This window comes from Drosophila gunungcola (genome assembly GCF_025200985.1).
Source record: "Drosophila gunungcola strain Sukarami chromosome X unlocalized genomic scaffold, Dgunungcola_SK_2 000036F, whole genome shotgun sequence".
Classification (NCBI taxonomy): Eukaryota; Metazoa; Arthropoda; class Insecta; order Diptera; family Drosophilidae; genus Drosophila; species Drosophila gunungcola.
The window spans coordinates 38,059-66,026 of record NW_026453188.1 but is presented as its reverse complement, the minus strand read 5'-3'; the positions used below and the strand labels follow the sequence as shown (position 1 = coordinate 66,026).

The following is a 27,968-nucleotide window of genomic DNA, read 5'->3' as shown; positions in this document are numbered from 1 at the left end:
ATAAAGTATACATCTATCTGTATAGATATCTATATGCGTATATTAATGTAAAGAGAGTTGTGGAAACGAAAATTAAAAAATTTAAAATTGGCGCAATTTGCTCAACATATTAAAGGAAGATACAACTTACAAAAAAAATAAGCATCACATTTCAAAACCAGTTATATTTCCTGTTTTCCCATTTTCTTTATTTAATAGTGGAAATTTTAAAGAATTTAGTTTAACTAATAAAAATGAAGTAGACGAAGCAAAGCCATTAAAACTACTCGAAAAAATTAAATAAAGAACAACAAACACATATATTCAACTTCATGATAATAACAGAGAAAATTAAAAAAAAATATACGCATAAAACCGAAAAGAAACAAAAAACAATCTAGTTTTTATTGTAATTCCGTGTCTGTGTGTGTATTTCAGTAATTAATGTAAAGAAATATAAAAATAAAAACAAACAAAAAAAATACAAAAATCTAACAATAAAATCGACAAGATCAACCGAAAAATGGAACAAAATCCAAACAAAAAAATTGTAAAAAACGAAGTGAAAACCTCTGAAAAAAGAACACTGAATATAAAAGATGAAGGACAAAACATAAAGAAACTAGCGAAATAAATAAAATACAAAATATTTGAAAGTAAACTATAAAGTGCGTCACATTTTATTGAACTTTTGAAATAATATTGCTTGCATTTTTATATTTATGTTGTCAATTAATTTACTTTCCTTATAAGTGATTTCTTTTCTGAGAACACATTGTTTATATAAATTTTTGTTTTTGATAGAGGAACATAATCTTATTCCTGCCTACAATTGTATTTAATCCTTGCCACCTTAAATCCTTTTATCATTTGTAATCCTTGCAAAAATAAATAATTATTCAGGTACTTACCACATCTTTTCAATACAAAATGAAAACTATTGTTTATTATTTTGTCATATTTAATATTTATTAATTAATTCGCTTCTCATAATATTTATATATAGTATACATAAATGATAGTTTCAAAAAAAAAACTGCTTCATTAACAACTAAACAAATTTGCTTCCCCTTCAAATTTTGTTATATATTAAATATATATATTTTTATGAAATTTTGTTTTTTTGTTTGTTTCATACAAAATTCGTTAAAGATAGTTGTTTTTAATAAAAAAAATTTTGAATTTATTTATGGAAGTCTTAGATTGTTTGTAATCAAAAGTTCCGTTTCCGTTTTTCTTTTTTCGATTTCAAATTTTGCCTAAACTAACTAACTAAATTTAAGTAAAAATTGAATTGTGGTTTGTGTGTGTGTGCTGAACTGATATTTATATATGTGTGTAGATATGTGTGAGTGAAAGTTTTCTAGTTAAAACTAAGTGTTTTGAGGGAGGAGATTAAAACAAGTACTTTTCTTTGCCAAGTTTCGATTTGCTCCCTCGTTTTTCCACCTTATTTCATCTTATTCTTGGGGGGCTGTACAGCGGGCGGTGGGCGTGGCGCCACAGTGCACAGCCTCCGGATAAATCTTAAAGTACGATACTTAAATCCGATTTGTCATTTCATCCTTATTTTCCATTTAACCAACACCAAGCGATTGCACAAAAAACCCGTTGTTGCTTACAACAAATTAAAAGAAAAAAAAAGCGCTAAGCTAAAACAGAAATAATAATGCTGTTTAATGTTACGAAAGAAATCATGGTTTCTTCCAATCGTAATCAAATTCAAATTCAAACTCAAATTCGAATCCAAATTCATAATGTTTTTAACTTATACAAAAAACTAAGGCTCATCAGATATGTATATGTATATTTATGTTTTTTTAGTGTTTGTTCATTTAAGATCAGTACAATTGGTGGTATTGCCTTAGAGCTAAGATTAATGCATGATATATATTCAAACAATGTTTGTTTCGCAATTCGAATTTTCCATAACGTGTTGGATATTGTTGGGCTTTGACTTCATTTATGAACAGCTTTAGTTTACTTTTTTTTTATCGACCTTAGCCTAGTTTATTTGAATGTTCTGCCTCTTTGCAATGTGGTTTGTGATTAAGTAATAAATATTTATGCGTATGGTTGGTGGTGTGTAAATATGATATCCTTGCTTATTTTTTTTCGCGTTCTTTTTCGTTTCTTGTTGAAGACAAATAAATGCAAACGTTTGCAGCTTGTTCGGTTGGTAGCTCCTAAAATCTTAGAGCTATATCTTTTATATATTTCTTGTAATATATATACCTATATACGAGTGATAATCCATAATTTGTGTGTTGCTCAAAGCATATTCAAAACATTTCTTAATCCTAGCGATAACTTTTTGACTAAGAGGCGGTGTTCCAAAAAAAAAGTTTGTTATTAACGAAAATTCAAGATTAACTATAAACATAAGGGCTCAATTGTTCAAGTAAGATGGAAATTTGCACAGCAAAGTGAGTGGGGTAGCGTGATACTATATCCTACAGCTTAAAACTAATCTTAGGGCTAGGCAAAAATATACATAATAAGCATAATCTCCAAAAATTCCGTATCCTCCGCAGGGGGGGGCAGTTTTCAAAAAACTTCAAAGTCACAATATTGGTTGCTTAAGTTGTTCAAGTTCTTAAAATCTAAAATCCATCCACTAATTATGGACTGGCATGGGCAGCTGGCCGAGCAGATTGTTGGCGAACTGCGAGTTGGTGAACTTGAAGTGCCGCTTATCGTAAAATTTCAGCAGCGCCGGCGAGAACGGATGGTTGTTCTTCAGGTGCAAATAGTGCACCTCCGGTTCGCAGGTGGTGTGACCGCACTCCTCGCACACGTACATCTGAAAATAATAGAGGGTATTAGTAAAATCTCTTACAACTCGAATAAAAAATAATTATCTTTTTGGAAAGCTATGATAATTGAAAATATATTACTCTTATCTAAAATAGATAAATATATTGAAAATGAGAAACGCATTTTCTTGTTTTAAAATTAAAGTATCAAAACAAATCGAAGTCTCGCTGGAAATTTTTAAAAATGTTTAAAATCAAAACTGTTAACAGATTTATTTAATTAATAAAAGTAAAATTTTTTTCCATTTAATGCAAAAATAATTTATAATTGATGAAGGCAATCGAAAAAATGTTAATTCTAATTTCTGGTGCACTTTTTATGATAAAAAATTGTCTTGCTTTAAATTTTAAGTTAATTTACGTTAGTTCAGCTACGACAATTTATGTTTTATAGTCTTAAATAAGTGTAAATAATTTAAAGCAAATCGTAAGACTTTTTCAGTTTAAAAATGGGGTTTTGAGAACAATGAGATTGAACTCAACTTCCATAACCTATGTATACTTCCAAAAGTCTCGATTTAAAACTGTTGGAGTTAGTTTCATATATATATATATTTTTCTTGTTTGCAAAACTAGTGTTTAAGTACTATCTACAAAGTAGTTATTAAAAAAAAAAATTATATGTATACGCCTGAATATGTTTCATGGAATTACCATTGAGCTGCTTAATATCAATATTATAGACCCTTTTCTCCCCGCTCTCTCACCTTGGCTCTGCGCTCCTTGTACGCGTACTGGTGCTGGACGCTGTGGACCTTTTGGCAGTGCGACTCCAGCGAACAGCGCTGCGTGAAGCTCTTCTCGCACAGGTTGCACTTGTACGGCCGGACGCCGGTGTGGGTGCGCGTGTGCCGCTTGAGGTCGAAGGTGTCGTTGAATCCCTTGCCGCAGAAGGTGCACAGATATCGCTTGATATCCGAGTGGCACTTCATGTGCCGATTTAGCAGTCGCTGCAGCGAGAATGTCTTCATGCAAACGCGGCAGACAAACTTATTGTTGCCCGAGGACGAGTCCTCGTTCGCACCGCCGGATGAGCCCATGCAAAGGGCTTCGGCGGATCCGTGACTGCTGGCATTGCTACTTGCACTGCTGTTGCTGTGGTGCTGATGGTGTTGCTGCTGCTGCTGTTGCTGGAGGGATTGCTGCTGCTGTTGCACCGATTGCTGTTGCTGCTGCTGCACCGATTGCTGCATACTCTGCTGCTGCTGCTGCTGTTGCTGCGGTGAGCCTTGCTGCTGCTGCTGTTGCTGCTGCGAGTGGTGGCCATGCTTGCTGAGATCATCAATGCAATCGATGTTGCGTATTCGGTGATGGCCACCATGGGCATTCTCCACGGCCAGCGGGTTCTTAATGCCGTGTCCGCCGTTCACAAACTCCAGTTGCAGATCCGGCGGCAAGCCCAACTGTTGAAGAAATCGTAATGTATTTATTAAACTAAGGTTTGGATACTATTATTTTTTGTTTTGGGTATTCAACAAAACTACGACAATCATAGACAATCACAAACATCAGGTTGAAGACACATAATCGGGTTGGCTCCTGGGAAGATTCGTTGGTAAATGTTAAGTGCAGGCCTTAGAACCCAACAAATGAACTCCAAAAACTATTCAATGAACTGATAAAGTTATTCAAGTTACACTGGGTTGTAAAAGTTTTTCTAGGAAACTAAGTTAAAACCATTGTCTTAATTCACAAATAAACTTCAAATGGTTTTTTTTTCTTACATACACTCTTTGTTTTTAAACTTAACTTTGATGATTAAAATAAGAAAAATGAAGGTTTTTAAATAATAATTTTACTTTTACACTCATCTTCGCAAAGTGTAAGTAAATTTTCTGATAAATGTGTTTTCAAAACTCATTAAAAGTTTAATTTCATACAATTTAAAAAATCATTTACAAATTGATTTGAAAATAACAACCGAAATATACAAAAAAACACGTTGATTTTATACAAATATCAAACCTTTAAAATCGAATACAAATTAATAATGAAAAACATTTCCAAATCCAAGTTCATCAAAATGCATTTGAGAGTTACACTTCTGGAGACCAATTACCAACTCATCTTCCACACTTACGCGCCGCTGCAAGACTTTGCTCTCGTTCAAAACGGAAACGGTGGGCGATGGCGCCAGCAGACCAGCTGCAGTGGCCGCCGCGGCCGAGGCCAAAGATCGCAAAGTGGTGCGGTGCACCGTCTTGGTGGCCGGCACTTCTGGCGAGGATTTCAGCGTGGATATTAGCGTTATCATGGTGGAGCCATAAGCCACCGCCTTGGCACGACCACGCAGCTTCCTGCCCGCTGAAGCTGAAGCGGGCGGTGACGGAACCGGAGTTCCAACTGCTGGTGCTGTCTCCGTTTCCACAGTAAATTCCTCCGTCGTTATCTCGGTTACCTCTCGCTTGGCTTCGATAACTGGCTCTGGCTTGACACACACATCCAGCGACATCATCTCCACAAACTCCGTGTACCTAGTGGTCTTCATCAAAGTGATTTGCTTCTGCTGTGCCTGATTTTGCTGCTGTGATTGGATATTAAGCTGATGACCAAATGGATTACTTACGCTTTGGATAAGTGGCTTGGTGTCCAGCAAGGCGGCCGCTGCTGCGGCGGCTGCATTTGCATCCAAAAGTGGACTGTTGCTGCTGCCGCCACTGCTGTTGCTGCTGTTGGTGCCACCAGAGCTGCTGCTGCTGCTCATGGGTCGCTGCAGATGAGCAGCAGCGGCGGCGGCAGCAGCAGCAGCCGCCGCAGCAGCTGCTGCCGTTGGCGAGGGCAGCGACATGTTGCTGTTGTCATGACTATGACCGTGGTGATGCGAATGATGCGTCTGTTGCTGCTGCTGTTGCTGCTGGTGGTGGAAGTGATGCTGATGCTGCTGCTGGTGATGCTGCTGCTGCTGCTGCTGGGCATACATATTGTGCTGCTGGTAGGCGGCATGTTGCTGTTGCTGGTGATGCGACTGTTGCTGCTGGCTGAGCAATTGCTGCTGCTGCTGCGACATCATGGCAGCCTGCTGCTGATAGCCACCGTGCTGCGGTTGCTGCTGCATCATCAGGCCACGCGTGGCATGCTGATACGAAGGCGGTGGTTGCTGCTGCACATTATGTTGCTGCTGCACATTATGTTGCTGTTGCACATTGTGCTGCTGCTGCTGCTGGACATTATGCTGCTGCTGCACATTGTGCTGCTGGTGATGTTGCTGCTGCTGCTGATTGCTGCTATTCCGGGCCATATTGTGGGTTAACTGCGTCAACAGATTCTCGTGCAGTGCATCCAACTGCGCTGCGTTCCCATTGTGCTGCTCCACGGGCGTCACCGAATCCGGCGTTAGCGAGGGCGTGGACACCAGCTCAAAGTCCTGCCGCGGACTGGTGGACTCCTCGTCGTCCACACAGCTCCGCTGCAGGAATGAGCTCAGGTCAACAGCATCGGATAGTTGCTCGAGGAGATGATCGGTCTGCGAACTCAGCATCAGAGTGGCCGTAAACTGCAGCGGATCAACGGCTCCATTTGGACACTGACCCGAACTGGCCAAGTCCGACATTATAGCATCCTCATAGGCGCTGGCATTGAACTGACCGGAACTGCCCATCGTTGCCTGGATTATGTTCTGCGCAAAGGTACCAATGTCGATCTTGGCCTCGTCGTACTCAATGTCCGGCTCATCCTTCAGTATTATGCCATAGGCTGAGGGATTGCCGCCGTAAAAGGGATGACCGATCATCGAGGATTGACCATTATTATTGTTGTTGTTGTTGTTGTGGTGATGATGATGATGATTATGGAATTTGGAATTGGAGTCGTTATAGTTAGAAACACTGGCGAAGTTCAAAAGGTTATTACCGTCGACATTACTATTCGGAACACCAACACCGCCACAATTGATGTAGCCATTGCCGCCGCCGCCACCACCACCAGCACCACCGTTTGTTCCTGCTCCCCCACCTCCTGCTGATCCTCCAGTTCCACCGCCAGATCCCCCAGATCCGCCTGAGCCTGCCGACATTATATAAGCCGCCGCTGCTGCGTTTTGCAGGAAATTTGCTGGATTAGCGTTGAAATGGGAGTGATTGCCGGGACTCTGGCCGGTATTACTGCTGGCAGTGCTCTGCTGGCCGCTCTTGAGGCTCTCGTAGAAGGGCGGAAGTGCGCCCGTGGGCGGTGAATTGGGTCCGTAGTTCCCTCTGCCGTCTCGGCCACCGCCCATGCCACCGCCGCCGCCGGCTCCGGATCCGGGTGAACCAGCACCGCTGCCCGCGTTCTGATTGCCACTGGAGCCACCACTGCCGCTGTTCTGGCTGCCAAAGCCGGAGGATTGAAAGCCCTGACCGGCGGCACCGTTGGAACTGCTACTATTACGGCCGTGTCCGGCGGCAGCTGCCAAAATACCGGGCAACGAACGCACTAATCTGGGGTTCAGCCTTTGTGATTGGGCCAGCAGCACACGGGCGGCCAAAATGGTGCTCCTGCGGCGTGCCTCGCGCACCTGACGCGCTCTTTCCAGCCTCCTGGCGTTCAGCTCCTCATCGGAATCGTAGGAGGGACTCCTTCGTTTCGGCACGTGATAATCAATGGGTTCCTGTTGCTCGGGACCAAGTTGGTCGAGTGGTGGCAGGAGGAAACCTGTCCTGCTGGTGGGCAACTGGGATTGCGGAGCCCGTTGGATCACCGAGCAGCGAACGGCGGGCGCAGGGTCGCGAGGAGGTGGCGGACTGGGACGCTGATCCGCTGGAGGCGGTGTGCTGCGCAAGCGCAGGGATAAGGGCTTTACCGCCGGCAAAGGGGGCTTCTCGTCCACAATTAGCTTACAACCGCCATCCGAGTCGGAATCCGAATCGGAGTCACTTTTTGGGGTAGCTGGCGAGGATTGGGCTATGGATAGTGTTAAATCCTTTGGCTCCTGGGGATATTCCTTTCTTTGAGCCTGGGTTAAAACCACGCCGGTATTATAAAATCGGGAGCGTGGCGCCTCTACGCCCACATCCACTTCGTCTTCCTCCTCCTCCTCTTCTACCGCCTCTTTGCTCTTCTGATCGTCGGTTTCCTCCGTTTCCTCTCTCTCCTTCAATTTCTTCTGCCCTTCTTCCTCTTCCTCTTGCTGAATTTTTGGTATGCTAATTGGGGAGTTTTCAATTGCGCAGTCTTTTGTGGCTAAAACGGAGGTGGCTAAATCGGCTTTGCTATTATTAACCAGAGAATCGCTTTTACCAGGCGTTATGGGGTTAACAATATTATTTTGTGCAGTGCTGGTGACGGGGGTTAAACGCTGCAGCAATTCGGCGGCAAGGTTTTCTGCAAGAAATAAAATAAAAAATTAATCAACAACAGGTCCATAAACATTTAAATCAAGGTAAAAGTAATGGAGAACTTTTCAAGACCCCGAAAAATATATAGAACTTTCGAGAAGAAGCTGAGGAAACAACGGAAAATCACCGAAATTGAGAGTAAGGGTACAACTTTTTGTTCGATCTCTATGATCCGTTCGCTTTGGCTATCGCCATTTAACTGTAAAAAGGAACGGAATTTTCTACAAAACGCAATCTTCCCTTTTGGGGCTTGTGTTCGTCTTGAGCTCAAGTGTATGTGCATGCCTGTGTGAGTGGCATTCAAATCTACATAAATATGAACATATGTAACTGTTATTTAATAGAGTTGTCAAGCGACCAACAAATTATAGGACTTTAAGAAAGAAATATTGAAATTGTAATTTCTCAAGCACTTGCTAATCAAATGTTTAATTAGCAACTGAAACTCATCAAACCCCAAAAAGAATTAATATAAATTTTCTTAATTTTGAAAACTAAACAAAAATTGTTATTGCACAAAAATGTAACTAAAATAAAAATATTCCATAAAGTGAAAAACAAAAAGTGGTATTGGAGTTTCACAGCAGGTAGCTTTTTGAGCGTCATTCTTCCTTATTTTCTTTTCCCACCAAATTCTATTATTCCTTCTCGCTCTCTCATTTAAAGCTTGTGGTGAACTTGTGGACATACATGTATGTATCAACAATTGTAATATAATCATATTTAAAGGTGAAATCTAGCCTTACATATGGACTTAACGAAATTAAAGGCCAATTGAAGATGGAATTAAAATATGGTAAGCAATCAAAACTGTACGAGTGTATTTTTAGTAAATCTTTCCTCTCCACTGGTCTTACTTTTCTCCTTATTCTCATACAAGTTGATAGCGTTCGGATCTCTTTGTCTAGCTTTAAAGTTTGAAGGCGTTATTATTTTAAATAAATCAATTGAATTGGCTTTTAAATCAATTGCGATCGGTTAATTACGCCGATCCGCCAATTGCAAGTGCAAGTGCAAAGACAAAACGGGCAAAGACAAGGTTAGCCACTAAAAGCCGTCTTGGCTTTAAATCAAAACAAGTGCAGTAAAAAAAGCAGCAAGAAAATCAACAACATTGCATAGTAACTTGTTATTGTTGTTGTTTCGATCAAGATCAAGGCTTTTTGTTAATGCAAATGTATTTGTGTGTGTTTGGTGGCGTGGGTGTTTGAGTGGTTTTTTTTCTTGGCCCTTTGCGAGTGTGCAATTGCAAGAGTGTGTGCAATTACAAATGCCAATCACGCATTCGCTATCTCGCTCTGTTGGTCATGGCCAACATTTGCAGCCGCTGCGCAGTCGGCGGCAGCGTCAGCGTTAGCTTCACATAAATTCTAACTGTCAAACGCGCACACACACAAAAACACTTTTAAGCCTTGCTTTTTTATTTTTAAAATTAAATTAATTTTAAAATAAAATAGTTTAAAGATTTTTATATGCTTTAGGGTTAATTAATAAGATGTTTCCCCACCCCTACGAAATGCCAGGCATGCCATTTACACATGTTATTAATGGGTTAATAGACGTTTCACGCCCACATGCCCACACTCTACACGCCCACCTTTTACATCTTACATTAATTCTACATGTTACAAGCCTTATTTGATTTGGTGTGTGTGTGAGTTTGCACTGCCATAGTTGTAATTTATTTTATTGTGTTAAGGTCAAGGCGAATTGTAAAATGTTTATAATTACACGAGCACACACAGAAAACATGTTTGAGCTTGAGTTTTTCAAGTTGAAAATGAAACGCGAAAAAGGCGGCATGTATTTGTTAAATTTTGTTGTATCACTTTTGTGTGTTGCTGCCATGAGGAAATGAATTTCAATTGAAGTTGTATTGTACAATAAAACACAAAGCACAAACATTGACCTCGAGCTAACAGCAATTAAAACAAAGTGAGAAAAAAAAACGTTAAAACAATTAGAATTTTTTCTATCTAAACAAAGGGAACAAATTGACGATTGCATAGAATAGATCTCGCTTTTGCTAACTTTTCAGAGTTCAATGTACGTTTTATCCTTTACCGTAAATTGATTTGCATACTCGCGCCATCCCTTTCGCACCGTGTGTGTGCTTGAACTTTTCAATTTAAATTTATGCCCCACTGAAATCGGTGGCTTCCACCGATTTCGTCTAGCGCGAAATGCGTCGTAAAACCACAACAAAAATGACCAAAATAAAGAAATAAAAACTGATAAACAAAAACAAATACGCAAAACCCAGAAAAAGTGCGAGTTCAAATAAAAAGCGAAATAACTTTGCTTATGTACTTGTACACTACAAAAAAAATAAATATTTAAAATATTAAAAAAAAAAAATTGGGATGTTAAAATTTTGAGTAGCATACTAATTTTAATAATCACAAATAATTCAAATATTGCTCGTTTATTTTGTAAAAGTGTTGATATACCAAATTAATTTGTACATGTCATTACATAAATATACATTTCCTACATTAATTATTTTGAATGTAATTTCTTTTGTGTACTATACTATATATATGTAAGTATGTAAATTGTGCATGACAATGCCGACAAAGCAAAGCTTTTCGATCCGAACCGTTGAAGTTGTCGTCTAGAATTCGTAATACATTTTTTTATTTTTCGCGCCCTCTACGTACATATGGATTTTTGATTTTACGGGTTTGCCGCCTGCTAATTGGGTAGATGAACCCAGGTTTCTGTATATTTTGTTATTCTACGGGAATTTCCAGGGGAAATTTAAATGAAGTAGTCCCTTTCAATTTCTGAATTTTGTCTGTACTTAAGTATTTATATTTATTTAGACAAAATTACCAAAATTGAAATAATTTTGTGTTTTTTTCAACATCCTGACCTCGAGCCGGCTAACAATTAATATATTTGGTATTTTCTGAAAAAGTATTTACTTATTTCATTTGTTTTTTTTTTTAATTCTTTTGCGGGTGACACCTGCATATCATGGCAAATTACTTGTTATTCCCTTATAAAGGATAACCATTTTAACCATAAGCGTATAACTTGTCGTTTATGAAAAATTTACAATATATGTATATTTTATTAGACTTACAACATTTATGTTTTTAGTTTTTTTATGTTATTACACAGGGAAATATTTTTCAATACTAAATACAAGAGAAATAATAAAATGTAGGGTTGCAGCTTCAGCTTCTAGCTTACTTATGTTTTTATATTTTTACTGAAAGAGAGGAAAAATATATGAGAAAATAAGATGCCGATGTCAATCGAATTCCAAACGCATTCTCAGCCTTTAGCATATTTAATTCCTGACATGCACGACAATTCGATGACGGCACACACCCACCCACCTGCCACCCCCTTTAAGCCAACCTTCCTTCTTGGTCTTGTGCGTCTTCATGTTTGTTTTATATTTTGTTTCTGCTTTTCGAGTGGTTCTGTGCTTCTAATTGCAAATGCCAAACACGTTGACATTGGCGGCAACGTTTTCCAAGCTGCGCTGCCCATATATATATATATATATATAAGTATATGTATACATCTACGTTAAGCTATATAGCTGGATGAACAATGAATAGTTTCAGACCCAACCCAATGCTTAGTGGCCCTTTTGGATTCATGATGCTATTGATAATAACGCTGATCATGCTGCAGCATACATATATTGACCTCAATATTAATAACATGCACCAGGTTCTGTTGTCTTGATTAGCCATTGTTCAAACATTAAGTAATGATCGAATCTGCCGGATAATTGCAATTAAGAAGAGCTAACAAAACAACCTGCAACGAGCAAACAAATCTCTGATAAAAACCTACCTAATTGGGTAAATGGGTAAACTTTGATTTTGTGGTAGTTTTCAAAACGAACACTTCAATTTGCTTTAAAAAACAAATTATTGCCTAATCAACTATTAACTTTTGTACCCCTTCTGTTCAAATGGTATGTGTCCTTTAAAAACATATAAGAAGACTGAAATACATATTTTTAACTTAAGACATTTTAAGAACCAAAGCACTACAAATATGAAGGAATGGGGCAATGTCAGCCCTCCATTGACCCATGAACCCTTTGCCAATCTCCGGCTGGATGACCCACTTTAAATACGCATCGATCCACCCCAGCAGCCACCCATCAAAACTTTTGCTTTCGCAAAGCTACAACAAACCGAAACGATTGCAAATGTCGAACTGAATTTAATAGAGCATGAAACCAAACAGAAAACGTTGACAAATGCACAAAAAACAAAAAAGATGGCTTTAAATGAGATGGAAATAAATGCGAGAGTGGCGGAGTGTCATCGATTAGCCGACAAACAGCTAATCAATTTCCTTGGCTAACTGACAAGTGCGTGTTTTCTGTTCCTTTCAAATGTCCTGCAAAAAAAAAAAAAAATAAAAAAATAGAATAGCAGATGCAGAACCCTTGTCAGAAGAAAGACGGCAGAAAGGAGCTTCCTGTGATCCTGCCAAATTGATGAATGCATCCGTTTGAAGGAAGGAAGTTCGAGCTTCTAACAGGTGCTTTTTGCTCAGGTCCTTTCCCCGGTTCCGTTCCCTTTTCCCCTTTTTCCCTTTTTTCGCTGACCAAATGACCTAATGTCTGCGCGCTTACCTTACAAATTATGTAGTGTAGTGTAAAAGCCTAATCAGCGAACCCTTTTTCTTTTCCTGCGGATCCTTGCAGCATTTAGCAATTCTAATGCCAAAAGGACCCAAGTGTTGTGCCAACCCATTTGCAACACGATCCGATCCGATCGGATATTGTTTTTTTTTTTTTGTACTCTCCTTACTTTTTGTCTGTATCAAGATCAAGATCGGTTTTTTTTTTTTTCTTTCGGCCATCAGACCCTCGGGACAGTCTATAAATTTATGGCTCCTTTTCTCGCTCCCCAAATGAATTTGTCTCTAACGCCCAATTTGGCTTTTGGCTTTTTGGCTTTTTGTATTTTTTTTGTATTTTTTTTGTTTCTTAGGGGTTTTATTTTGGGTTTCTTCCGCTTCAGCTGCTGTTGATAGTTCGATTTCTAAGGGCTTCCAAGGTCTTTATTAGGCCCTTCCGTCTCGGGTTACCCACTCATTTCATTTCGCTGGCCGCAACTTAAAATGCATTAAGTGCCATGCAATTAAGTTTTATCGATCCTCGAAAATCTGCCCATCGCGATTGCCGCTTTGTTATATATTTATTTATAAACATGCCTTGTTGTTCGCTCCACATATGTATTAAGTATATGAATTATAAATTGCCGGCGCGTTAACAAAATAATTTCGTTTAACTTAATTACATTTTTTGCGCTTGCTTGGGTGATGGGTTCTTGATTTTTTTTCGTGTTTTTTTTTTTTCGTACTTTACCAACATTTAAAAATAATACCTGTTTGGTGCCTAAGTTTTTTTATATTTTTTACCTCAGGTTTTTTACTTTCATTAAGGTGGTAACTAAGTTGTTATTATTATTTGTTGTTTGGCTTTGGGAATAGTTCCTGACTAAATGTTGTTTCTTTGAAGTTTGGTGCTTAAGTCTTTTGTTTTACTAATGTAAATAAAATTATTTTGTTCTAAAATTTAATACCACAAAAAAACAAATTATAAATTATATCTATTAAAATTTTCAAATAAATCAAAATTCCATTGTTAAAAGGTGATTTTGTCAAATTAGTTTGAATTGCTTTATTTTCACATTCCTGTACATTTTCCCTCTGATTTCAAACATATATATGTTGCTGCTGCTGCTGCTGTTGCTACTTCGTTTTCAAGGTCGAAATTGCAACGAATTATGGCCGCTGCTAAATGTTGGTTAAGCATTTAATGTTTTAGTATGTGAGATATCGCTGTTCGTCATCATCAACGTTGGCAACCACTCAGGGCCTCCGACTTGAAGCGTCTTAAATTGCAAACCACATGGATATGGTCCGAGTGTTTAGTGTCTGCGTGCGAACAGCAACATTTTTACACAGAACAAAAATATGCAAGATAATGTCATTGATCTGTATTATTTTACTAAATGCAATTTATCTTGTTTTTTTATAATAAAGTGTGGTTTTTAAGATCAACGTGATAACTTTACCACAACTCAATATTTTAGTTTTATAATAAGTGATTCGATTTTGTAATGTCAAATCATTGCGAATCGTATGTAATACTATTAATATTGTTGATATAACGTTTGAACCAGAATATTTTAAATTATTTTTTTTTGTGTAGCATACACAGTTACAAACAAGCTGTGCTGACATGTGCTACGTTTTGTGCAGCTGCTAATTACAGTTGCTTTTATTTATTCGCGGCCAGTGTGCATTTGTTGCTGTTGCTGTTCTAATGCAGCTTTTATGTGTTTTTCAATTTGTTGCTTGCTTTTTTGGTATTAATGTCAATGCTAACCTTGCTCTCTTTCATTTGACTCGTTTACATTGCAATTTGTGCTGTTATGTCGTCGCTTAGACTTGAACTAAATTTGACATTGACAAATGCCAAATATGCGGCTTAAACAGATGGTCAACATGTCATTGTCCTGGCCAGAAAGTAAAAAAAAACAGGTACAAATTGACCATTTGTCTAAAGGATATCAACAAGTAAGGTATATTATCGAAAATATCTCAAATCAGTGAATAATGAAATTAATTGCATCGCAAAATAAGTTTCTTTAAAATATCAGTTATAAAATCTGATAAAAATTGTAAGAATATTTCAAAGCCATTGATTTTTTAATGAAAATAAGTAACTATTTTCAAATAATTAGTATTTAATTGTTAAAGATATCAGTATCGAATTAAGTTAACATTGCTTAAACTTAACGTGAGCAAATTTATCCCAACTTTCAAACAAATCGAGGACGCACTAAACAAAAGTGCAACAAACTGCTAAACAAAAATAATAGAAAAGAAGGTAGATAAAATAAAACAAAAAAATGTTAGTTTGCACACGGCTAGTTATCTTCTTTTGTTTTTGTTGCTCGTGTATTTGAATGGGGCAAAGTTTTAACGCAATTGCGTTAAATGATTTGTAAGCCAATGCGGCAAAAAACGAAAACGACAAAAATGGAGGAGGCTGCACCCTGTTGTTTTTGTTGTCGCTGTAAAATGTTAATGAGGCAGGCACGAACTGTGAACGGAAAATCGCTTTTCGGTTCTATATATATATATGTATATATATATATATTTATATATGTATGTGTTTATTGTTAATACATCTTGTGGTAGTCAGAAGTCTGTTGGGAAATAACTGAGTTGTAGGGAAAATAAACAGATGCGGTCTAATAAATGTTTCTTAAAATTAAAGAGTTTTAATTTATGGAATTACAAAAAGGAACTAATAAATATATAATCTAAAGACATAACCTATATAAGAATCTTACAATTTTTTTTAAAAATCCACATAAAATATTCGATAATATCTTATAATAAAAAATTGGAAACATTTTTTACAATCTAAGTAGTATATAATCTATTTTTTGTTTATGCCTTACCAATTATAGAATTCTGCATTAGGATATATAAACTAAGCCATTCAACAAACCAAAGATATTTATAAAATAGCAGAGCAAAAGTCATATGTGGATCTATTGGCTGTAACAATTAGCACATGCACATGAACAGCCTTCAATGCGTTTTTTTTTTTGTTTTTCAGTTAGTCAGTCCATTTAGTCCGTCAGTTAGTCAGTTAGTCAGTCAGTCAGTCAAACAGTTGTTCAATACGCCCGACTGCAATTGTATGGTTTTACTAGCTATTTAGCATGCTTCTTTGTGCAACTGACACACAGACACACAGACAAATGAGACACAAAATTTAGGTCAACGCATATAATATATTCATTCTAAAAACGCTTCTCAATTGGCAAGTGTTCGTGTGAGTTTTGTCTATATCAATATTTATATTTGTATTGGTCAGTTCCACAACGGCAACAACAATTGCGAAAAACAAAAGAAAAACAGCAAACATTTAGTTGACAAACTCATTTGCGGTCTATGGAGATAATGACCCGAAAAACAAAAAAATAAAAAACAAAAAACGTAACGGAATTCATCAAATGCAATACAGAAAGACCAATAAAGTCGATGATATATGGTGCACTGGGAAATAAGTTAAGTAACTAGTTCTTTTAGCGGCTTATTTAGCCTTCGAAACAGGTGTTTTTAAATTAATTGCAGGCACTTGTTAATGAGACAAGTGATGAACCGTTTAAGAAACTAGTTTCGGTGATCAATTCACTTGTATATTAAGCTTAATTAAGCGATGCATTTTCTTACAAGCCTGTTTTTTTTCAGGGGAACTTAATAAAGTTTGTTTTTAATTTCTTACTGGTTGACCTCATTGTTTTTACTTAGTACAATTCATTTTGCATCTTATTACCCAAGAAAATGTTCAACATTTTTAATTGGTTTTAACTCTCCTGTTTTTTGTGTTTTTGTTCCTGACACTTTAAGTCTTCAGTCTTTAAAAGGCTTCTGTGCATTTCCTTCTACACTTATTTTCCTTTTGTTTATTTCCCCCTCTGCTGGTTTTCTGTTTTTGTTTTTTTTTCAACCGCATCTGGTTGACCTTGCCATACCGTTATATAGGCCCCCGATTACAACATAATATCATCATCTGTCAACGGCAACGACACGTTAAAATTTTAGCAAAGGCAACTAAACAAAAGCATGAACAAAAAAATCAATAATGATGATGTGCACTGACGACTTGCTTAACTCTTGCTCTCAATATCTCAATATTTATTGCTAAATGCGAACAGAGAGTGAAAAACCGAGAGAAGCGCTCTTGGCTTGTTTTAACTGTAAACGTTTAACAAAACTTTTTGTTTTTTCCAAGGAGTTGGGTGACCCACATTTGCATACAGAAAACAACGAAGAAAACGAAAAAAAAAAAAAAAAAAACGAAACGAACCCGAAACAAGTTGAGGGGGAAAACAACAACGAGAGATTATGTTAAGCAAACACCCACTTACAACATCTTCTCCCCCATTTTATTATTATTTTTTTTTGGTCTTATTCGGATTTTGTTACAAATATGAAATTATGCGTATACATTTTATTTGGCTCTGAAAAATGAAATGAACCAAAACCGCATCAAAAAAAAAAAAAAAATGTGGTTGTTGTTGCTGTAAATGCCGCTCTGTTCATTATGACGTAACTGCTGCTGTGATTACGGACCCGGTGTTAATACAGTTAAAGCGGCCTAACCTTGAAAACCGGTAGATTTTTTTCTTTTTTTTCGTTTTTTTTTTTTTTACTCAATTTCATGTGTGTCCCATGGTGTGTGTGTGTGTGTGTGTGTGTGTGCATATCATTTATTACTTGGCTTTATTTATAGTTTTTTGTTGCTGCTGCTGCTGCTGCTTACTGTTTGTTGCCTGTGATTATTATTATTATTCTACCACTTTTATTTGATTTGTGTTTCTTGGTAATTTTCACTTGCAGTCCACTGCCAAACAAAAGACTTAGGCAACGAACTTGATATTGATATTGAAATATTTGACATTTGTCAATAAACACATGCGCGTGTGTGTGTGTAAGGTGTCGAAAAATGTTCAATGGATTTTAGTGGCAATAAAAAAGTAAATAAAAATGCCACTTTGATATACATTTTATTTATTTATTTATTGTACAGTGCAGGCATAATAGCTATTTCGACTTTCGGCTTTTGAGTGTAAACCATTGATTACTACATAAATTAAGGGAGAATGTAATATAAAAAACCCAAAACTTGACAAACCAAAAATATTTATTACGAATAAATAATAAAATCATGTAAAAAACTCATTTCCTATATATCACCACTATAAATTTTACTGAATTGTCATACTTGTTCCTACAAACAGCAGGTACAATTTAATTTGTAGTGCTGCCCACTCCACCTGCCCACAATGTGGGTGCGATAAAGATGCATTTGCAGAGAGTGGAAGAGAGAGAAAAGAGCGATCATCGCATATGGCATCTCGACAAAAAGTTGCATACGAATAAAAAATAAAAAAACAAAACAAACATCTGCATACAAGCAGACAGTCATGCATTATATATACACATACGTATGTAAAGATATATACAGATACATAAGTCTTTTCAGGTCAGGGTTGACTTGTGACTGACTAAATGAATGAATGAATGACTGCATGAAACTGCATTTAGCTGCGATTGTCTCTCTTTTTCCCGCACGACTAACTAAAGCATTGACAACTCGTACTATATAGTCCCCCCTCCCCCGCCCGATATCTGTCCCCTCCCCCCCCATTCCGCGATCCGCGATATGCCATATGCGTTAAGCACATTGCATTGGAGGCTGAGGCTGCGGCTGCACCTCTGAACTGGTTTTTCCCCAGCTTTCGGCTTGACAAACGCAGCCATTGACAAACTGATCAAGCTCACACTCAGTTGCTTATATACCTTTATAATGCGGACGTACATATATAGATCTTCTTTTTTTTTTTTTTTTTTTGGCAGATATGTGAAATTTCAACGCCGTTTCGATTTTGGTCGTTTAAAAGAAATTTCATCAGAGGCAAAAAACAAAAACCTTTGTCTCACTCGGAAATTGTGCAATTTACGCAGCTCATCTGCCGCAAGCCGAAAGTATCACAAAATAGCCCCCCCATTATTCAATTATGCTTAAAACCTATGGATTTGTGAAATTTCTCGGCCATTCCGTTTCGTTTTCTTTCTTTGTTGGTAGCTTTACCCGGAGAGATTAGCATAAAATTGAAATTTGTGTGTCGATTTCAATAGCCGCAAAGTTTGGTCACCGCATTTCGCATTTAGGGGTAAAAAGATAATTAAGGTTATGCAAAAGGAGGACTTTACTAGATTTAAATCTGAATTGAATGTTGTCAGAACAATAGATAAAAATGTGGAAACAAAAATGTAATTTGGAATTTGATGGTTCATCTCTTCTTGTTTTAAAGATATTTAAGATACCATACTTCTAATTGGTCTTTTTGCATATCAAACTGTGTTGAACTACTTTATAACCATATTCTTAAACAAATCTTACTTTTTTATGATTAAATCCTATGAAAATAATTTGAAACTGCATTTTCCCTTCCCAATGTGTTTGGAATTTATTTTTTATAAGGTTAAAATCAATTTAAATCAAGGCAAGACCCTAAGCCGGAAATTAATTTGCATACAATCAATAAATAAATCATTTTTCCTATAAGTGTCGGTTGTTTTCATTCAAACAACAAATCGCTAGAAGTTAACCATTAAATGCCCATTACTGCAAAATGTTAACTATTTAAGTTTGATTTAATTGGAAGTTATGAAGTTAAGATAAATTCGCACACTTGAAAATGATTTGCCATTGGAATATATCTATACCTATCAAATTACAACCCCAACTCCTCTCATCAGTTCTTTTTTCACATGTTTAATGTCAGTTAGAGCAAATAAAAACAGTTTCGCTGCCTCTCACGCCTTCTGTGGCTTTTGGCCGGGCCGAAACGTGTTTTTTTTTGCCGATCTTCTGCCAACAAAAACGCAAATATTTCACAAAAAAACAGTTAACTTTTTTGCTGTTTGTGCTGTTGTTAACTTTAAACGAGAATGAAAACGAGTTCTATATTAATTGTGGCCTGTGCTTTTGCTGCTTTGATTACAAATCTTATAAAAACGTGTTCAAAACAGTAATGAAAAAATCGACAAATTTTTTTAAAACACACAAAAATATATCAAACGAAACAAGTTTCCCCCCTTTTCGGATGCATAAAAGTTGATAATAATAATTTCAAAAATTATAAGAAATTCGCAGCTACAGCGATTTACAAGTTATTGACACTTGTGCGATTGCAGAAAAGAGAGGAGAAACAATCAGAAATTAACGAAAACCAGACACGAAAATTGCGAATATTTTTGGCAATTTATTTGTTTTGCCTGCGCCTCACTTGCCAACTGTTGAGCCGAATTATTTATGGATCTCGTGTGGGTTTAATCCAGATTTTGTTTAAAGAGGGAGAAAAGCATAGCAGCTATAAAATATAAATTGTGTAAAATTATAATGTTTAAAGTTTTTATGTAAATATCGTTGCCTTTAATTTAAGCATTTGAAATATATATATTTTTTAATATTTCTAAAAAGAACAAATTATATAGAATTTGGATTACAAAAGTACAAACATGTACAAAAATATTAATGTTTTATGAGTTTTATATATATTTTTAAATCGCTCTTATTGCTTATTCCTTCTTTCGGTTTTCTTCCCGTTTCTCTTTTATGCTTTTATTGATCTTATCATTGCCTATCCATATCAAAAGGTAATTCAATTAGAAATAGTTGCGACCCATAGAAAAATAATGCATTTTCATGCCAGAAGAACAAAGGGAGATGGATATAGAGGGAGACAGAGACAAATACAAAGAAAAGACACGCATCATCATCATCATCATCGCACTGATCATTGCTCATGATCATTTATATATATATATATCTTTCCACTGTCTTTCCTTCTTTCTTCGTTCTTTTGTTCTTTTTCTACATCGCTCCTTCTTCTTATCCATCTTGTTCTTCTTCAACTGCATACCAAAAAAAGGCAAACGAAAAACACCCAGCAAAGGCGGACAAAAACTCGCTTCCTTTTTTTTCAAATGTATATTCTACGTTCTTTTTGCTCTCTTCTTCTTTTGCTGGTGCGGCTGCTTCTTCTTTTCGGTTGGCAGCACTTGAGACCTGTTTTTTTTCGATTCTCTCTCTCTGATTCTCTCTGCCGTTTCCTTTGTGCTGTGTATTCTTGTTTGTTGATTCACTGCACAAATAAATCTCGGCTTTGAATGTTATCGAGGTTCGAGGTGTGCAGGATTCTCTGGTTGCCCTTTTTTCTTTTTTTTTTTTTGCTTTTCTCTTCTTTCCGATTGTCAAATATCGTTTTTGGATGCGAGATTTACAAAAAAAAAAAAAAAATACCCTTGGCACAGGTAGAACCACAAACACACACCCATACATAGTGCATTGTTTTATCAGTCTTTCTGCAGGTAAAACTAATGCCAAAAAAACTTATAAGGGAAAAGGGAAAAACGAAAAACAAACGAAGCGAAAAACAACGCAGTTTCATTGCCTATTGGAGGAATCAAGTTCGCTGCTTCAGTCTTTCGATTAAAAATGACTTAGGCAGCGAACTTAAAGCTGCCCAAAAATTTGAAGAATAAGTGCTCAAAAGAAATCAATGCTCCCCTTATTTATTATTTACCTAATTAAGGCAAATTTAATTTATTAAGTCATCGTTAGAAGCACTTGTATTCTTAATGATTATTTTTATCTAATGCTTCCGATTTTATCTGTTGAAGATACTAGTTAAATTATTAGCCCTAGAATTATAACATGTTTTAAGTACTTACTGAAATGGCTGTTCGTTAAATAATGGTATTTTCAAACTTTTAAGTCGTTTCTTATTAATTATAAGATCACAATAAATTCCCTTTAATTAAGGAATTTGTATGATGACTTATTTTTATGATTAAAGAGCTAACTTTATTTAACTTTCAAATTCTCTTTTAACCTTTTCTTGTAGTAAATTATATCGCTTCTTGAAGGTGTATTTTTATCTTTTTCCTTCAGGCGTTGGACATTTAGATTTTATGATATATATTTAATATCCAATAAGAAGGTAAACCAAGACTTGATTAATCAATGCAGAAAGGGGTCTCATCAGTCTATATTGCATTTACATATGTTCAATCAAGAGGAGATCCCCATCTCAGCTCCAATTAGTTGGAGAACTCAGAGTGACTCCACTGGGTTCAAGCGCTTAATTGAAGAAAAACAATAGAATTAATTTGATTTCCAAAGAAAATCTCATAGCCTGAGCACTCGCACTGGCACTATGAAGTAATGGGTTTTGGGTTTTGTTTTCTGTTTCCCCCCCCCCAGTCTTTCTCTTTTTGCATTTACCATTTACCTCATTTGCCACTTGACTTTTGCTTTTGACTCGTCGTCTGCTTGGAGACGGTGAGTGTTGTTTGCCGAGGGTTCGCTGAACTTGTCTCTGGCCTCTGGAGAAGGGTCGCGAGGTCTTCAAGGGAACCTTTCGCTAACTTCCGCTCGAGGATTGCAACATCTGCGTGTAAGCTGCGTGTGCAATTGAACTTGCAGTTCTAATAACAGCTGCATAATTTGCATGGATCGCTCTTCTTTTCTTTTCTCTCCTTTTTTTTTTATATTTTGGAAATTTCTTTATCGGTTGATCGGTCGATCAATGAATTTCCTTTCGGTTATTTATTGACTTTTACTAGCGGGGCAAGAGAAATTCGCGGCATAAATGATCGCTGATTGAAGATACAGAAAAATGTAACAGGAAGTTATGCTCATAACTTCCAGCTGTGGAGGGCTAAAAAACTAGAAGGAATTCTTAGCCATATATGCATGAAGTTCAGTTCTTTGGTTTACTCGGACATCTCTCTCTCTCTCTCTCTCTCGTTTTTCTGCCTCGTTTTTTCTCCTATAGCAATATTCATCCTCCAAGGCCCTTTAGCATTTCACAAGCTCTGTTCTTTTGCCATTTTGCCTCTTCTGGTGGGTTTCTTCTCCCGTCTTCATTTCGACTGGTTCTACAAGTTTTATTATGGCCAGTTGCCTTGACTTTGCTTAGGCCAAATGGCAGACGTCGTGCCTACAAAGCACCCCACCCAACATCCTCATCCTCCTCCTCCTACTCCTCCTACTCCTCCTCCTCCTCCACCTCAACTGGACTTGGCTCTCATGATCATGATGATCTTAGTCATTGTGTGTAGTTGAAACTTAAGCGCAAGTCTAGGCTGCAAAATAAAAGAGTTCTTTTTCTGCTCCACACTCTTTTCGCTTCTTTGGGGTTTGGCTTTAACTTTGGCTGGCAAAACTTGTACTTTTGCCTGGTCGAGAGGAGATTTTTTTTTTTGAACTGACTTTTAGTACCTTGTACTTTGCTAGTTATATAATTTTTTTTTCTTTCGTTCTTGATTTTGTCTAGTGTGTGAGTGTGCGGTCAAGTGTGTGAAGTTCTTGGCCATGGGCACAGCCCGATAAAGGCAAGAAAACACGAACCGTAAGCGGTAATTGAACAAAAAGTGAACAGGCAATGTGACCAGTCGGGTTTTCAAAATCAGAACAGTATGAAAATTCAAGAAGGGTACGAGACCAAACTATAAAACTAATTAAATCAGCACATCAATGAATTAATTAATTTAAAAAATATAAAACCTTAACTTCAGAGAGACCAAAGTTACATTTATAACCAATTCAGACAAGATTATCTAAAAACCTTAAATAGCTCCATACTTTTTAAAATTCCATAAACATGAAACTGTGCTTAAGCAAAAACATGTTGAGATCTTTTTAATAAGAAATTACATAAGGTCCATCCAAAGGCACTCAAAGAACTGCACTAAAAATACTGATGAAGAAATCTATTAATGAAGATTACTTCTCCTACTCAGATTAGATCATAAACTTCCACATACATCTGACCAATTTTGCAATTTTTGCTTGGTGTATATAAGGTTGCGAAACGATTTCCCTTCAAATAGCTTCCATTACAGTATCCGCAGAAATCATAAAAATTATACAGCGGAAGCGTTCATAATACATTTTTAAGTGGATGGACAGGCGATAGAGAAGACGAAGGGAGCTTGGGCGGCGATAAACAGGAGGAACCGAGAACGCAACGTGTTATTTAATTTAATAAATGTATATAACACTCTACTATGCTGCATGGAAATAATATATATAAGCTATAACCATGAAATATAATGCCCGAGTAAGGGGCAAAATTATGAGGCTGCGTGTGAGAGACGATTCTGTTGAAGTGAAGCCGAGACATGGTTGAAAAAATATATAGATATTAATTAAGGCCAGACAAAGGGCAGTTAAAAAGCTTAGAAACAAAAGACTTGAAGAAAAAACTTAAAAGAACGCAAAACGAAATTCACTTTCAAATAAAATCGAAAAGAACACAATTAATAATCCCGCCCCAAATCAAAGAAAGTTCTCGCCTAATCATTTATGAAAATTTAAAACCTTTAACCTAAGCTCACCGCCTAAATCGAAATGACTTAATAAGCATGCTGGGCGATTATATAACAGAAAAAGAACCGAAACACAAAACAAAAAAAAAGAAAACTGAAAACAGAACCCAGACCAGAACAGACTGGAATTCTGGTTGGGATTTTGGCCAACAAATAAATAAATCGAAATAAAAACGCTTACGAAATTCAATGAAAGTGATTGATGTCGAAGTAAACCCATAGCTCCGCTTGGAGAGTGGATGTTAGACAGGGCAGAACAAATACAAAGATACACTGGGGACGACTTCGTCATGGTGTGGGCGAAAATAAAAATAAATCAAATAACAAAAGCTGCCCAAAAGTGAAGCTTGAAATTTGAAAAGATTTCCAGGCAATAGATATGGCAGTTTGTATTGCTTGCCGATTTGCCATCGGGCAAAATACTGACTGACAGATTTGTAGCAATTATTTATCTAAGTAAATTAAAATTCTTTGCGTTGTTCTTTTGGATTTTTTTGTTGTTCAACGAATTCTTAAACGAAACGTAGAACGCATTTATATAATGTTGAATTCTATCATGGACAATTTGTTGAAACACTTTTGCCAAGCTTGGAAATTTAAAGTACATTTAAATGTACAAAGATGCATAAAATAAAGTTAACTGAAGGATACAAACTAATAAAGTCCAATCAAAATTCATTCAACTTCCTAGATTAAAATCACTTTAAACCGAAATCGATAATAATACCAATAAAACGCAGCATTTTCTGCAATTGATACTCATTACGGATTTACAAGACAAGATTGTAAAACTAGGATTGCTTGTCAGTCTATTTTAAAACCCTTGAAAGACTGAAGAACTGGTCTAAATGATGGATAAAACTATCTATTTTATTCCCTTAGACTTGTCGAGATTTATATTTTTCAGGACTACTTGGAAGGAAGCTTAAAGTTATTTTTCTCTAAAGTTGCTGTTATAAATTTTTTTTAAATATCTTGGAGGCTGACGAATTGAAACAAAATTAAGTACATGGTAGAGTCTTGTGTCCTTAAAAATTTTATTTTTGGCCTTTGATAAAGCTCTTATTTAAAGGGCGTTTTGGGTATTTTTATGCTTTTTTTTTACATGGAATCCAAACTTACCATTTTGAACTTGGCCCGTGGCGCGTTCAATTTCCAATTCCGCAGGATTTTGTGTTTGATTTGGGATTGAATTCTGATTTTGATTGAGATGTTCGAGACTGTGGCGCGATTGTCCGAAATAGTGGCGACGGTGGTGGAAACGCTTGCGCGTGAGGCTCAGCGGCTGTTGATCTGCATCGGGCACCTGTCCGAGCACCTGTTGCCCCTGACCTTGCGGTTCCGGTGGCGGCTGGGCGGTGGGCGTGGGCGAGGGGGCGCTGCCACTCCCACTCGGGCTAAGCGGTGGGACCAGACGCTCATCATCCTGATTTTTGTGCTGCAGCAAGTTTTGCGATTCGAGCAAACGTTGTTGCTGCTGATGCAGGCGATTTTTGATCAGGAATATCTTCGGCATGATGGATTAGCGATGATGTAGTGTGCAATTTGCGATTTACGATTAACGATTAGCGATCAACGAAACGAAACGCGACGGCAACACGCGACGATTTCAAGGAGGCGGCGTTTTTTTTTTTTTAATGGGTGGACGAGGAACAGTCACAGTGGGTCCGAAATAAACAAAACACTAATCCAATTGTGTGTGTATGTTTGTTCGCCGCTCGTCCACTGTGTCAAAAAAAAAAATTGTTTAATTTCAGTTCTGATTTTGTCATGAGCCGAGCTCAAGTCAACTTTTGTTTGGCCCTCTTCATGTCTTTTGGAAGTTTTTCGTTTGTAAGTCAAAAAATAGTCAATTAGAAGCTTACAGATTTATTAGGTTGTTCTGTTTTTGGTTTTTGATTATTAGAGGGGAAATATTGTTTGATTTCCTCGAAACACTTGGAAAAAATGTACTTGAAAAAATTGAGTTTCTTTCGTTTTTCTTAGAAAATACACGTTTTCTCTTGGTACAAAAATTCTTGTTAAAATAAGCAGCGGTTTTCTCCAGTTTTAAAAATTCATGTTGAGAAAAATGTTATTTCTCGAGTTTTGAAAATTCATCTCTTAGGTTCTCAAACACTTTTTGGTTCTTGATTTTTATATATCGACGCACTTGTAAAAAATATTACTTGAAAAAAATTTGTTTCTGTTTTGTTTTCATGTATTTATTTTTTGAATTTATGATTCACAACACAGTGTTTTCGTACTTAAGAATTGTGTATTTGATGTTTTATTTTTTTCTAACTTTGGTTTTTTTTGGTTCGCCCAGGTGAGTTGAAGCGAAAACACGTGCAGTCACAACGCCGGTTCGCCACTTACTGTATTTACTGTATTCGAGGTAGTCGGTTAGGCCAAACCAAAGTCAACCGATCGATCTCGCCGCTACAACAAACTCAGTTAGACGGCGAATTTAAAACACCGTAAGACGAGAAAGAGAGAGAGAGAGGGAGAGCGAAACTTCGCTTTCGTACGTACGAGTGCGATCGTGTGAGTCAGAAATAACGAGATATGGTATTCGCCGTCGCTACGGATCTGGCGTCGCTTTTTCGCTGCCCAGGTGAGAAAAGCGGCGAGGCGAGCGCACCAGCGCACCTGTGTGAGAGAGAGTGAGAGTGTTTTGTGTGCGTTGCCTCATTCCGCTCACATAACGTTTCTCATGCAGTTTCTCGCTCTCTCTGTCTCTCTTTCTCTCCTCAGAGTCAAGGTAATTTATAATGATGATCACGATCATGATCGAGATCGCTCGGTTCTTCGCCTTGGCCATTTGCCGGTTGAGATGGTTTTACTTCATTCCGGGAGCTGTACTTGTTGTACTTAGAGTTTGGGTTGGTTTAATACTCCGAAATATTGGTCGGATTCCCAGATTTTTGATTATTTAAACTCATGAAAAGGACATTTCCCGACACTAAAATCAACTGAATATTTGAATTCAATCATTTTTATTTTGCTTTAAATATAGAACATTTTTTTTAATTCTAGTTATTTTTTTTTTTAAATAGATTTGTTGATTTTTTTTATTAAATTTAAAAACTGGAATTTTTATAGATATTTACTTGAATATTTTTGGAGATATTTGATTATTATTTAATTTTTTAGAATAAAATTGGGTATAACAAATATGAAATTCAAAACAATGAATTTTAAAATAACAAAGGTTTCGAAATCATACTAAGTTCTATTAAAAATTTGTAACAAGTTTGTGTCCTAAGTCTTTTGATTTTTTCGCTTTCAAATTGCGAAGAACAAAAAAAAATGAAGAGGAAAAAGAGGTAGGAAAAGATAAAGATTCCAATAGTTGTTTTTCGCGGCCCTTTAAGAATTTCATCATCGTTGTCCCTGTGTGAGTGTTTATCAAAGGAAAGAGAGTCGCGGTAAAAACAATAAGAAGAAATAACGATCCGAACAAGAAGCAGCAGCAAGTAAAATGGAAAAAAGTACCCATATAAGCGAAATTAAACGGCAAAATAGTTGGCAGCGCAGGCATTTCTCGCTCTCAGGTGTGCGACTCGCCCTCTCTCACCTGCTCTCTTGTAAGAGTGTGTGCGCCTATGACGAAGATCGCTTAGAATGCGCTTAGAATGGCAAATAAGATTGAGAAAGAAGGAGAGAGAGAGATAGATAGCCAATAAGAGAGGCAGGCCTGGCTCCATCTCTTTCCAACCCGCACAGGTGCGTTGCCAACGGATAACTAACGTTATTTCACACACACTTCCAGAGCAAGTGATGTAAGCGACGGCGAATTCAGAGCGTCGCACACCTGTATCACACACACACTAGAAATACATACGAGTACGCTCTTCTGCGGCGACGTAACAAATTTACAGCTAACTTTGAGCTAGTGTGAGAG

At 36.9% G+C, this 27,968-nt stretch overlaps 1 protein-coding gene and 1 long non-coding RNA gene across 11 annotated transcripts in view; one reads left to right on the top strand and one right to left on the bottom strand.

The window, feature by feature from the left end:
• Positions 1-1,769: 1,769 nt before the first annotated feature.
• On the bottom strand, positions 1,770-26,462 carry LOC128260655 (transcriptional regulator ovo). 10 transcript variants are annotated; one of them, XM_052993808.1, is made up of 6 exons: positions 25,205-26,455; positions 5,565-8,093; positions 5,362-5,405; positions 4,876-5,307; positions 3,503-4,198; positions 1,770-2,782 (listed from the first exon to the last, which is right to left on the bottom strand). In XM_052993808.1, exons 1-6 carry the CDS (start codon positions 25,596-25,598, stop codon positions 2,597-2,599), a joined length of 4,281 nt encoding a protein of 1,426 aa, XP_052849768.1. In that variant the 5' UTR covers positions 25,599-26,455; the 3' UTR covers positions 1,770-2,596. The 10 variants fall into 10 exon arrangements, with proteins under 10 accessions (XP_052849768.1, XP_052849769.1, XP_052849765.1 ...); XM_052993809.1 differs by having other exon boundaries at positions 4,876-5,298; XM_052993805.1 differs by having other exon boundaries at positions 4,876-7,952; positions 8,010-8,093; positions 25,205-26,462.
• LOC128260663 (uncharacterized) overlaps positions 8,120-27,968 on the top strand; it is a 56,578-nt gene continuing 36,729 nt past the window's right edge. Inside the window, exons 1-2 of the long non-coding RNA XR_008268157.1 lie at positions 8,120-8,245; positions 8,774-8,903. This is a non-coding gene — a long non-coding RNA (uncharacterized LOC128260663). The remainder of the gene's footprint in view (positions 8,246-8,773; positions 8,904-27,968) is intronic.